The sequence below is a fragment of the Rana temporaria genome, chromosome 9, assembly GCF_905171775.1.
Source record: "Rana temporaria chromosome 9, aRanTem1.1, whole genome shotgun sequence".
Lineage (NCBI taxonomy): Eukaryota > Metazoa > Chordata > Amphibia > Anura > Ranidae > Rana > Rana temporaria.
In genome coordinates, this window is record NC_053497.1 from 44,924,273 (window position 1) to 44,936,751 (window position 12,479).

Below are 12,479 nucleotides of genomic sequence, written 5' to 3' on the forward strand. Positions count from 1 at the left end.
GCTAATGGTTTACATGAACTATTAATAAAAAATAGGCCAGGGATGTGTTGCCAGTGAGAAGCCCAACACCTAGGCTTCATTTCAATGGACGTTGTTACAGCCACTTTTCTGAGCGTTTTTTGCAGCTTAAAAACGGCTCTCCATGTTAGTCTATGGCCTCATGCCCACCATGATGTTTTTGAGCTGTAGATGTCTGAGCCGTTTTTAAGCTGCAAAAAAACAGGACCAGTGCGTTCTGAAGCTCCAGAGTAGATCTGTAAAAACACCAGACGTTAAACGCGCAAAAACGCTACCGCTGCGTTTTTGAGCTCCATGGACATAAACAGGCGTTTTTAAGCTGTGAAAAAGGCTAAAGAAAGTGGCTGTAAAAACGTCCATGGAAATGAAGCCTAAGAAGTTGCTGGGTTGATTTAATGAGGGAATAGAGGCTGTTCACCCACATAGCAAAGTTAATCAGAAGGGCCAATTTAATACAGAGAGCCCATACCACTGTCCTGTCCTCTCATCGGCACACCGTGGTATTCCGCCACATCGCAGTATGCATTTGGTGTCCCATTTATTAAATACAGGTGACTGTAGAACGTGTGCTTTTACCATTGAGTTAATTAATGCTGGAGAGAGAACTCTGTGATTGGAGAAAAGGCCAGTCTCCTGACCAAACTGCCCTTTTTCCAGCTTTTTTTTTTCTTTCCCCATTTGAATGGTACTCTGCTTGCTTCGGGCTGCCTAGGAAGCAGCACACGATGCACATTTCTAAAGCACATGATTGGGGGAGATTTACTAAAATGGGTGCGCATAGTAACCAATCTGCTTTAACTGAACAAGCTAAAGATGGAAGCTGAGTTCCACCCAAAAATTTTACTTTTCGGAATCCTCTTCAGCTCCGGTGTCACAGTTGGCACCTTTTCAGGGGGAGGGGGGAGCAGATACCTGTCTAAGCCAGGTATTTGCTCCCACTTCCTGGCATAGATAGCCTTGGATATCTACTCCATGTTTGTACCCTCAAACGACCCCCCCCACCGCTGTATTCTGGGAGAAACACAGGTCCCAGAAGACATGTCCAGTGAGACATGCGCAATAGGGAACAAGTCAGCAGCTGCAGTATTTGAAGCTGCTGACTTTAAAAATAAAATAAAAAATTTAGTCGGAACTCCGCTTCAGGCCCCTTTCACATGTACCGTCCCCTGAGGATCCATACATATGTCTCATCCGCTTGCTCAGCAGGGATCGCTCCATTGATCCCCGCTGAGCCGACAGATGTCAGGGCGGTCCCTGCACACTGTGAAGGGACCGCCCTGTCAGATCTCCGCTCTGCCCTATGGGGGGATCGGATGAACATGGGCCGTCTGTCCATGTTCACCCGATCCGATGACTGATGGAAAAATAGGGTTTTCCTCCATCTGCAGAATCGGAGGATTGTGGACGAGGATGAGATCGGGTGTCAGCGGCTGTTCATCCGCTTGACACCCGCTATCCCATATTGATTAATGCATCTCCCTTTTTTCATCCGTAAACGGATGGATGAAAAAGCAGACATACGATCCGCATGTGTGAAAGGGGCCTTAAGGCGGAGGTTCCGCTGATAATTTTTTTTTTTTTGTGAACCTCCGCTTTAAGCTTTAACAAGAGAACCTGGAAGATGATTGGCTGCACCAGATTCGGTGTACACCGGTTTTACTAAATCTCCCCCATTGTGTTTTATTGCGTCCCCTGCACATGGGCTCATATAACATAAATTGCGGACATATTTCTGCACCTGGGATATACATTTATGACATACAAATGGCGATAATGATGACCATAGCTCTTTTCGATGCCATAAACCCATATGTCCCTGGACACAGGCGATCTGCGTCCAGGGTTGCACGCCCTTACACTTGTGTGGATTTACACAAGTAGTGGTGAAAACCACTTACAATCGCATACAGCCATACCTTATTATGATCAGCTGGGCATGAAAATACACCCCCAATATACATTATTCACAATTTACATTATATGGCATTCTGTGTTGCTTTTTTTCTTAGAAAATGTAAACGTGTCAAAGTTAAATTAACAGGATTTTGTTTTTTTAAAGCTAAACACAGCTTCACATTATTCACTAAAGCCACCGGTACACAGAGGCTGAAAATTGGCCGGTTCAGTAGGAAGCGGCTCACTTTCGGTCTGTGTATACAGTAGTCTGCTCAACAGAAACCGGTCTACCAGCTGGTTTCTGTCAAGTGGGTATGCAGGAAAACCAGAATTTGATCAGCTATTTATGAATGTCGGAGGTGGACCTCTCCATTCATCTTCTCATCCTCCCATTTATAGATATAATTTTTAATTTGTGGAAGCTATAGTACAGCTTCTATGAATGGAGGGAGGTGGGAAGGCAAGGCATAGTGAGCACTTGAGTCCCTACAGAGGTCCATCATCTCTATTAACCCCTAGCCCACTGGAAGAATATGGATGTACAGAATGGGAGAGGGGCAGAGGATTTAAACTGTGACTGCTGGCACCAATTATATCGTCCCTTGCGCTCATTTAGAAAAAAAAGAAAGAGGTTTTTACATGTTAAAGTGTAACTCCAACGTTTTTAACTGCACTACTCATAAAAGCCTTGGCATGGTAATGCATATTTTTTTTTTCTATTGTTATGAATGGTGCTGTTCAGAAATTGCAGACATTTCTGCTTCAAGTTTCTTCACCTACTAGTCATGTGAGCAGATGAATAAGCGGAGCCTATTTGGTTATCTCAGCCTGTGTATCAGGGTCTTATTGGCCCCATACAAAATAGCGCCTTGCATAGCCAGGATTTTGGCAAAATGACTGGCCTCCATGAGGTTGCTTTCACACTGAGGTGATTTGCAGGCGCTATTGTGCTAAAAATAAAGCTTGCCAAGCACCCTGAAAGAGCCGCTTCTCTATCTATATCCAGTGTGAAAGCTTGAGGGCTTTCACACTGGAGTGTTGCGCTGGCAGGACGGTAAAAAAAGTCCTGCCAGCCGCATCTTTGAGGCGCTGTAGGAGCGGTGAATATACTGCTCCTACAGCGCTCCTGCCCATTGACATCAATGGGGCAGTACTCCCAAAATGCCCGCAAAGTGGGGGTTAAAACTACAGTAAAGCGCCGCTGAAAATAGGGACACTTTAGCGCCAACGCACCCAGGGCTTCAGTGTGAAAGTAGCCTGAGAGCAAAGAGGATAAAATGGGAAGTGTTATTTGGCTGTAGGGCTGTTTTAATGTGATTTCTCGCATACATGCTTAAAAGGGTCCTTTAAAATGCAATGGACTTTTATAAGAATGTCTGGTTGGTTAATTAAAAACAATGGGGTTGTTTTTCCTCGCTCCCCCTCCCTTCTGTGAAGCTGCTGCCTTTTCATCTCAACTTTCTTATTTACTTGTTACAAAACTTACTGGGTTTATTTTGCTTAAACCGGAGAGTGCAAAATCTGGTGCAGCTCTGCATAGAAACCAATCCGCTTCCAAGTTTTAGGCCCCTTTCACAGGGGTTGTGCGATTTTTAGGTCAGTTTTTCAGGTGGACCTGACCGAACCATCTGGTCTATTCTATGGAGTGGCGTATGTCCCCGCTGACACCCGCTTTCATCCAATCCTGTCCACCAAAAACAGGCGAACGGTGGTCCTATTCCCCATCCGTCTGGCGGATCAGATCGCATGGCATCAAATGGAATAATAATTGAAACAAGCTGAAGCTAGAAGTTGATTGGCTTCCATGTGGAGCTGCACCAGATTTTGCGCTCAAGTTTTTGTAAATCAACCCCACTGTGTTTCTGTGGCATTCACTCATTTTCTACATTGTGAGGAAGAAAGAAATTCTGATTTGATTTCTGGTTATAACACTTTTTTATTAATAAAAAAAAAAAGCCTATAATGCGGACCGCAAGAATCTTCATACATATTTGGTACCTACAGTTTTGTTTCTGGATGGACCTCCCAAGTTTTCAGTACGCATTGGATGTTACATTGACTACCGCACCCGCCATTAAAATATGTTTCCCTAATGCAAGATCAATGGCGATGTGGTTGGAATGTCCCTTTCAGCTGGATTTATTTTAATTCCGGTACGGATGTCCTATGTTTTTACCACCCCACTAAGCTCCAATATTGTCATCTAAAACCAGTAAAATGTAAAGCTCCTGGATGAATGACCTATTACCTGTGCAGTATTGTTTTTGATTTATTTTTATTTTTTAAATTGCACGTTGATGGAGGTTTCTTTTGAACAGCATGGGATCCTAGCAAATACAGAGTTGATTGCTTTTTGTGTTGTGCATGTTCATGAAATACTAGCATGTACATCTTTGCTGTTATGTGATCACACAAATTGCATGGTAGTTTTATTATGCCTGAGAATCGCGAGACTTTCCACAGTACATAGCCAACCAGTCTGTCACGTCTGACCTCCACCTAAAAATTCCCGGCTTGACTTTGCTGTCTTGCTCATCCTCTGCCTTCAGTACCATTGGTGATCCAGATTTCCAGAACAATTACTCGGATCAGATGTTCTGACTTCACTTTCTGTTTGTTTATGGATATGTTTGTGGGGTCATTGACTGATGAGTACTGAAGCCAGAGGAGCAACATGATAGCCAGGTGACTAGAATTTCACTAAGAGGTCAGCAAGGGCATCCAGTTTAGTTCTTTTTCTGACAAATGTCTTTAAAGAAGACTGCTGGTCCAAACAAACATGTTTTTAAAGTGGCAGAGCTTTTTAGATCTCTGAAAATGCTTGTTATCTGTTTCAGAAGCCTGAAAGGCTCCTGTCATGCCAATTAGCTGATCTTGTAAACAAGAACCCTTGACTAATATGTGGTCTCTACCGCTTCTTTCAGATCATCAGAGGTCAGTTGGGGCTCTTTCATGTCTGTGTCCCCCCCCCCATCATTGACAGTTGTGATATGTGCAGGAATTGGATTGGCCACATTGTTCAGAACTTGCATTGTGGTTATGTTATGGGTTCAATCCAGATGCAACCAGGGCTTAATGTAGTTCTTTAAAAGCCCTGGTTAAATATGTATCCCATAATCGCTTGAACAGCCTTGCGATAAGTATGCAGTGCCAAGACTCTGTGTTCAGGCTTGTTTGCAGGCTTTTGTTCCCTTCTAAAAAATTATGCCGGCTTAGAGCATTATTAAATACGGAAATGTTTCCCCACTGCTGAGCACACAGAGCTTTCCTAAACTGGCAGCACTGTGGGCACATCTGTCTCCCTCACAGCGCTGTATTATGCGTGATGGGGACTTATCTAGCAGCGGTATAGCAGTACTAAATGAGAAAAGCCAAAGTTGTATTTATCTGGTTATTGTACCCAGTAGAGTGGGGGACTTCCTATCCATAGTATCGCTGTATTGCTAATGTTGTGTTTGTACAGTTTTATGTTTCTGATCTTTCATCTCTTTATTACCCTATCAGGTCACCTAGTCACCATGTTCGCTAAGAAGAAGAAGCGTATCGAGATCTCGGCTCCCTCTAATTTTGAGCATCGTGTACACACTGGTTTCGATGAACAGGAACAGAAGTTTACTGGCCTCCCACGACAATGGCAAAGTCTGATCGAGGAGTCAGCCAAAAGACCCAAGCCCCTAATAGACCCAGCATGCATCACAGCCATCCACCGTGGTCCACAAAAGGTGTGTATGTATATATTAAAGTGTTGCCTTTCAGGGTCTTGGACTGTACCACTAAAAGTGGATTTTTTTTTTTTAATTCTACATTTTCAGGAGATAGAATTGTTTGCTGTTTCTAATATTTAAAATAACGACAATTTTTGAAAGCCTTGCTGAATATTGATTGAGGAGAAGTGATGGGGTTGGGGTGTATGTGCGCAAAGAGAGCCTGTTTTGTGGTTCCATGGGCAAAGTGTAATTTTTTTCCTAATGAATTTACCCATCTGTCAGTCCTTTCCTTTTTTACCCAGTTACATCATTAATCTGGTTGAAAAAAGAAACCAGTTCAACCAACAGAGAAAAAAGAAAACCAACACACACAAGTAGAAAACTTCCATACACACAATCCAATACCCACAGTTTATTCAAAGGAAGGCAAAAAAAAAATCTTCCTGATCTCTCTCCCCCCCCCCCCAAGGGGCAATTTAGATATTCCCTGGATAAACTTTACCTATAAATATTAGTATCCAGTTATATTATGTGTATCTCGGAAAGAATCCATGCCTTTCTTAAAACAATCTAAGTTTGCCAGAACCAGCTCTTGAGGGAGTTAATTCCACATTTTCACAGCTCTTACTATGAAGAAGCTTTCTGTATTTGGAGATTTAGTCTCTTTTGCTTCAGATGCAAAGATTGCCCCCTGTCCTCTGTGATGACCTTAAAGTGAATAACTCAACAGGTTCACTATATGAAACTTATATATTTGTACATGTTGTTCATATCCCCCCTTAATCTCCTCTTCTCCAGAGAGAATAAATTGTATTCCTCTAATCTTTCCTCATAGCTGAGCTCCTCCATGCCTCTTATCAGTTTGGTTGCCCTTCTCTGCACTTTCTCCAGTTCCCCGATATCCTTTTTTTGTGAATTGGTGCCCAAAACTGAACTGCATATTCCAAATGTGGTTTTAATAATGATTTGTACAGGGGCAACATGATATCACTCTATGGAGACCATACATCTTTTAATTCATGAAAGTATTTTTCTTGCTTTGCAGACTTGGCATTGCATGCTATTATTAGGCTTATGATCTACCAGAACACCCAGATTCTTCTCCACCATTGATTCCCCCAATTGTACTCCTACCCTAGTATGTAAGATACATGCATGTTGTGTTTTTTTTTTTTTTAGCCCCCAAGTGCATAACTTTACATTTATCATTAAACTTAATTTGCCACACAATTACCCCAACTAAACAATTCTAATCCTTGTCTAACCATTGTCTGTCAGACTTTGTCAGTCTATCAGTCAGGTTCTGTCAGTAGTCCAAAACAGCGGGCTGCTTCAGAGTGCCTCTGTAATGTGATCAAATGGTGAGTTATTAGTGGTTTAATTTGAGCAAAAAGTGTTTGGAGGCTGATGTGCGGCAGAGCCATCATATAGTTCTGTTTTGAGAAAAGAGTTCAGATTTAGCTGACTGCTGGAAGGATGTTTGTTACTGAATCGCATGGTATAGAAGCCTTGGCCCAATGATATCTCAAGATCTCAAAACTTTGAAAAATGGGTAATAGTAGCTCCCAGATCTCTAAACTCACAGGTTTCCTTTTTAACATGAGATCATGTGATCAAATGCCTCCTGTAGTTTTTTTTTTTCCTCCTATCTTTTTCTCTTATCTGTAAACAAAGTGTGACAGGGAGGTTCAAGCTAGCGAGGATCCTTAATTGAATTTACAGTAGGTCCATTTATACATTCAGTGCTGGGCTGCGCAACAGGTGTTGAATATTCTATTTTTATGTAAATCTGACTACTTTTATACTGTATGACTGTGAAATTTTTAATAGTGCTTGCATATAGATGTTTTAAGCAAAAATCATGTAGAAAGGCTATTCTGTAAAAATAGTCAAGTTATTTTTTCTAGTGGATTTTGTTCTGTGTGAACCACCCGTTGTGGTGGAATCTTATTTAACTTATTTATACTTTTTCAAATGTGTCTGACCTGTAATTTCCATTCCCCAGACGATCGTACGTGGGAACAAGCTGTCCCAAGATGGCTCCTTGGCATGGCTGTTGGATGAGTTTGAGATGATGTCAGTGTGTCGCTCTAACTCCTTACGCAGAGAGTCTCCTCCTTGCTATCCTAGAGAACAGCGTGCTCCTGTGGAAAATGGTGTGAGCGACGGCCGAATGAGACATCCACGTGACAATGGTGCAAGAATGCCAGAGAGGAGCAGGACAGAGCAAGGAAGGGATAGGCCACGGGAAGAACAGAAACCTGCTCCCCAACAACCTCGGGGACAGGAACCAAGCATCAAATACAGGCCTCCACCACCTGACTATCCTAAGCCTTCAGAGAACAGATCTGTCCGCCATAATGAGAGGATGGATGGAAAGCGAGAGCGCCACCAAGTGGCAGACACTGACTACAGTGAACCAGCGGATAGGGTGATAAGGAGAGAAAAAGAAGAAAGAAGGCCAAAATCTGCTTACACTGGAGGAGGGCAGGGTAGCCCGCAGTCACCTAGGGACAAAAGACCACTCTCTGGGCCTAATATGCATACCCCAAATAACCAATCTGCTGAGGGAATGGGGAAGCCAACACAACAGGCCGCAAGGCCTTTTAACACTTATCCACGTGCAGACACTGACCCGAACAGGTCAACACAGCCGGTGAGTGAGTTTGACTTGGGAGGGTGTTCATAAATTGTAAAGAATGTCACCCCCATTAATACCTCTGGGCTGCAGTGCATGCATCTTTGTTTTGGTTCTGTTAAAGCTGAACTCCGGAAATTATCTATTGCATAATTACATTGATCCAGCTTGGCGCAGTGCAGGTATGGATATCTCGCACTTGATAGGCCATTGGGGAAGTTGAAAATCGCTCTAGTAGTCGGCACTACTGCAATCTTCTTTACCCTGCTGGGGTTCTGGGCAAGCAGATTCCCCTCTGCATACAGACTACAGGGGGGGGGGGGGGGGGGGGGGGGGGGGGGGGGTGATTGCTAAGGACTTGCACCTTTTCATGGAACGCTCTGTATTTTTAGTAGATGAGGTGAAATGTGTGATGTCAGCACCCCATCTCTCCGTCTTTTAATCGGGAAACATCTTGTATTGATTGAATTTATACAGGCTTTATATAGCGACAACCGTTTGTGCATCGCTTTACAAGGGTAAACAGTGCAAAGAGTCAGAGGGCCCTGCTCCTAAAATATACAAGGTATTTTATGAATGGCTTCAATGCAGAGCGGTGACACCCTGGGGTCAGACCGGAATCTGTGCAGAACCCAGAAGATCACGACTAGAATATGTAGTAGGGCTAACTACATCGATTTTCAGCTTCCCCAGCAAAGTATCTGATATGAAATATGCTTCATACATTGTGCAAAGCTGCAATACAGATGCTTTTTATATTTCAGCTTTAATAATTTGTGAAGTTGTGTGCGATTTCAGTTTGTTAAAACTTTTGTTACCAGAGCTCAGAAAACCTGGGATCCATGTTAAGTTATGTTTAGGAAGTATGACATTTATTTCCTTTTAAAGAAAACAATCCCCAAACCATTAAAGTTTCTCTGTAAAGTGTATGTATGTAGCCAGAGCTTTGTCTTTCAGTTTTGGGAGTTTTTCGGCATGAAAAAAAATGACATTTTTAAAAACGTCATTTAAAATCATTGGGCCAGATTCACATAGGTTAGCGGATCTTTAGATTTAAGATCCGCCGCCGCAAGTTTTTGAGGCAAGTGGGTAATTCACAAAGCACTTGCCTCAAAACTTGCGGCGGCGTATCGTAAATCCCCCGGCGGAATTCAAATTCCGCGGCTAGGGGGAGTGTACTATTCAAATCAGGCGCGTTCCCGCGCCGATCGAACAGCGCATGCGCCGTCTGCAAATTTACCCAGGGTGCATTGCGCTAAATGACGTCGCAAGGACGTCATTGGTTTCAACGTGAACGTAAATAGCGTCCAACCCCATTCACGGACGAGTTGCGCAAACGACGTAAAATTTTTAAAAAGCGACGCGGGAACGACGGCCATACTTAACATTGGCTGCGCCTCATAGACCCAGGGGTAACTATCCGCCGGAAAAAGCCGAACGCAAACGGCGTAAAAAAAAAAGCGCCGGGCGGTCGTTCGTTTCTGAATCGGCGTATCTCCTCATTTGCATATTCAACGCGTAAATAAACCGAAACGCCACCTAGCGGCCGGCCTGGAATTGCAGCCTAAGATCCGACGGTGTAACACAGTTACACCTGTCGGATCTTAGGCATATCTATGCGTAACTGATTCTATGAATCAGTCGCATAGATACGACCAACGGAAATCAGAGATACGACGGTGTATCAGGAGATACACCGTTGTATCTCTTTGTGAATCTGGCCCATTGTGTGTGGGCTTCACATCGTTTTTCGGCTTCTGAAAAACGACAAAAAAAAAATTCGAACATGCTGCATTTTTTAATGTCGTTTTTTAAAAAGTCGTTTTTCGGGTTGTAAAAAATGATCGTGTGTGGGCTAAAACGACGTTTTAAACCCGCGCATGCCCAGAAGCAAGTTATGAGACGGGAGCGCTCGTTCTGGTAAAACTACCATTCATAATGGAGTAAGCACATTCATCATGCTGTAACAGACAAAAAAGCGCAAATCGTCTTTTACTAACAAGTAACCAGCTAAATGCAGCCCAAAGGCAAATAGAACTTCCCCTTCAGTGCCGTCGTACGTGTTGTACATCACCGCGCTTTGTTCATCATTTTTCAAAAACGATGGTGTGTGGGCAACGTCGTTTTTTAATGATGAAGTTGGGAAAAACTTTGTTTTTTGGACATGCTGAAAATTTTTTATTTTTTTTTCATGCCGAAAAACGGCATAAGAGCATTCACTGCGATAAACCTGTTACCTTTCCAAAGCTGCCCATACACTGATCAAGTTTTGGCTGTTTTTGACAAATGGTACAGAATTCAAGCAGTCCTTGTTTTCACCCCACTACCCAACATGCTTTGATCTGAAAATTGAAGGAGCTGGGCAAATTTTTTTGGGTCGAACAATCAATCGGCTGCAGTCACTGTTTGGCAGCACCCGCTGTATTCTAACACCCGCCGAGGCTGGCTGTGACAATACAGTATTCTGTGGGGGATTTGCCCATCTGCCATGTTTAGGGTGGATGGAGAAATCTTCGATTTTTTTTTTTTTTTTTTTTTTTATCATTTCATTCAGCTCAGAGGCTGAACCAAAAAATCTATTAAAGCGGAGTTCCACCCAAAAGTTGAACTTCCGCTTAAACCACTCCTCGCCCCCTTACATGCCACATTTGCCACAATTATTATTACAGGAAACTCCTCCATTAAGGAAAAGTTTCACACAGGATGACGGCAAAGATCTGGAAGAAATAAAGTACACCAAGATATGAAGATGACCCCCCCCCCCAACCCCTGTGCTGCCTGGGTCCCTGTACCCATACCGCCATTTTTAAAATATCAGTCATCCTGCATGCTTACAATTTTTTCTTTTTTTTTTTTTTTTTCTCTCTCTTAGTTTTATCAGGCTGGTAAGACTGAAGATTGCAAGCAATGTTTAAAATGATAACATTGCTTGCTGATATGAGGCCATTTTATATGGAACTGCAAACATTGCATGGCTTCTTTATCTCAATGACTTTTACAAGAACAACCATGGTTCAGTGGGAATTTCTGTACCTCTTTCTTGCCAGTACAGATATGAATCTAATTGCTGTATGGCAGTTCATAAAGCAGAATCTGACATAAAATACATTGTGGCACGCATGCGCACGCAGAATGGATTTCCCTCCATACACAAGCTGTGTGCTTTTTCTTTTTTCTTTTTTTTTTTTTTTTCCTCTCCAATGATTGTAAGCCAGAGGCAGTATCTGTATAAGAGGAAGGCACTTATTGGCTGCTAGTGGGTAAAGCCTCTCTTTCACACAGATTCCACCCGGCTGAAGCATAGACCTAAAACGTCAAGTGGCTTAAATTTTGAAGGGTGTCTGAGCCTACTACCAAGTAATTAATATAGGGGGGCTAAATGGCGCAGTTCCATAGGGAGAGTATGAGGAAGCAAGGATGGTCAAATTGTATTGTGGGTTTAGGCCCGCTTTAGGAAAAAACACCTAGATAAATGATGCTTATGCACCTTGGTTTATTTAGTAATTGGAATTCAGCATAAGTTAGAAGGACACAGACTGCCCACTCTAATATACAGATAGCTCCTTGAGGTGATGGGGTAATGCAGCAGTTTTTGTGCGATTTCAGAAAGTGTACTTTTTTGTGCGATTTCAGAAAGTGTACTACGCCTGCAGGATATAATAGATTTCTATGGCAAAGTGCAGCTATGCTACAGGTGCACTGCACTGACGGTGCGGGTAAACCAGAGCGCATCAGTGTGAAAGCATCCTTGGGCCCCTTTCACACGATCGGTCCGATCTGTTCCACCTGTCCCGTGTTTTTTTTTTTTTCAGGCAGACTCATTTGGACCCTCCAGTCACCATGGTAGACTGGTGTCTATTTACATCTGCCTACCTCCAATCCGATCCACAAAAAAAAAATCAGAAGGGGATCCATCTCCTATCTGGGTGGATCAGAGGGCCAATGGAGTAGAGCAGGCTGTGTCTGTGCCTGCTCTGCATCTGCAGAGTAGACATGGATCTGCCATCCACCCGCTTCGCTCATTGTGCCCGGTTACCAAGTCGCTCTTTAAAAGGTTGGGCACCCCTGGGGTAGTCCAAAAACTTCTGTATGAAGTGCCATCATGATTATATGGCACACACAAAACATGTAAATACAACTCACAAAGTAGCATTAAACCCTCAGAATTTTATCTCGACACAGTAAAGTGATACTAAAAGAATTTTTTTTGCTTTTTTAAA

The 12,479-nt window shown here is 43.0% G+C and overlaps 1 protein-coding gene across 1 annotated transcript in view; it reads left to right on the top strand.

Annotated features, from left to right (window-relative positions):
- Positions 1–12,479, top strand: part of PAK4 (p21 (RAC1) activated kinase 4) — a 59,761-nt gene that overhangs the window by 19,449 nt on the left and 27,833 nt on the right. Inside the window, exons 2-3 of the mRNA XM_040323349.1 lie at positions 5,419–5,636; positions 7,627–8,277. Coding sequence (XP_040179283.1) covers positions 5,419–5,636; positions 7,627–8,277 — 869 coding nt within the window. The remainder of the gene's footprint in view (positions 1–5,418; positions 5,637–7,626; positions 8,278–12,479) is intronic.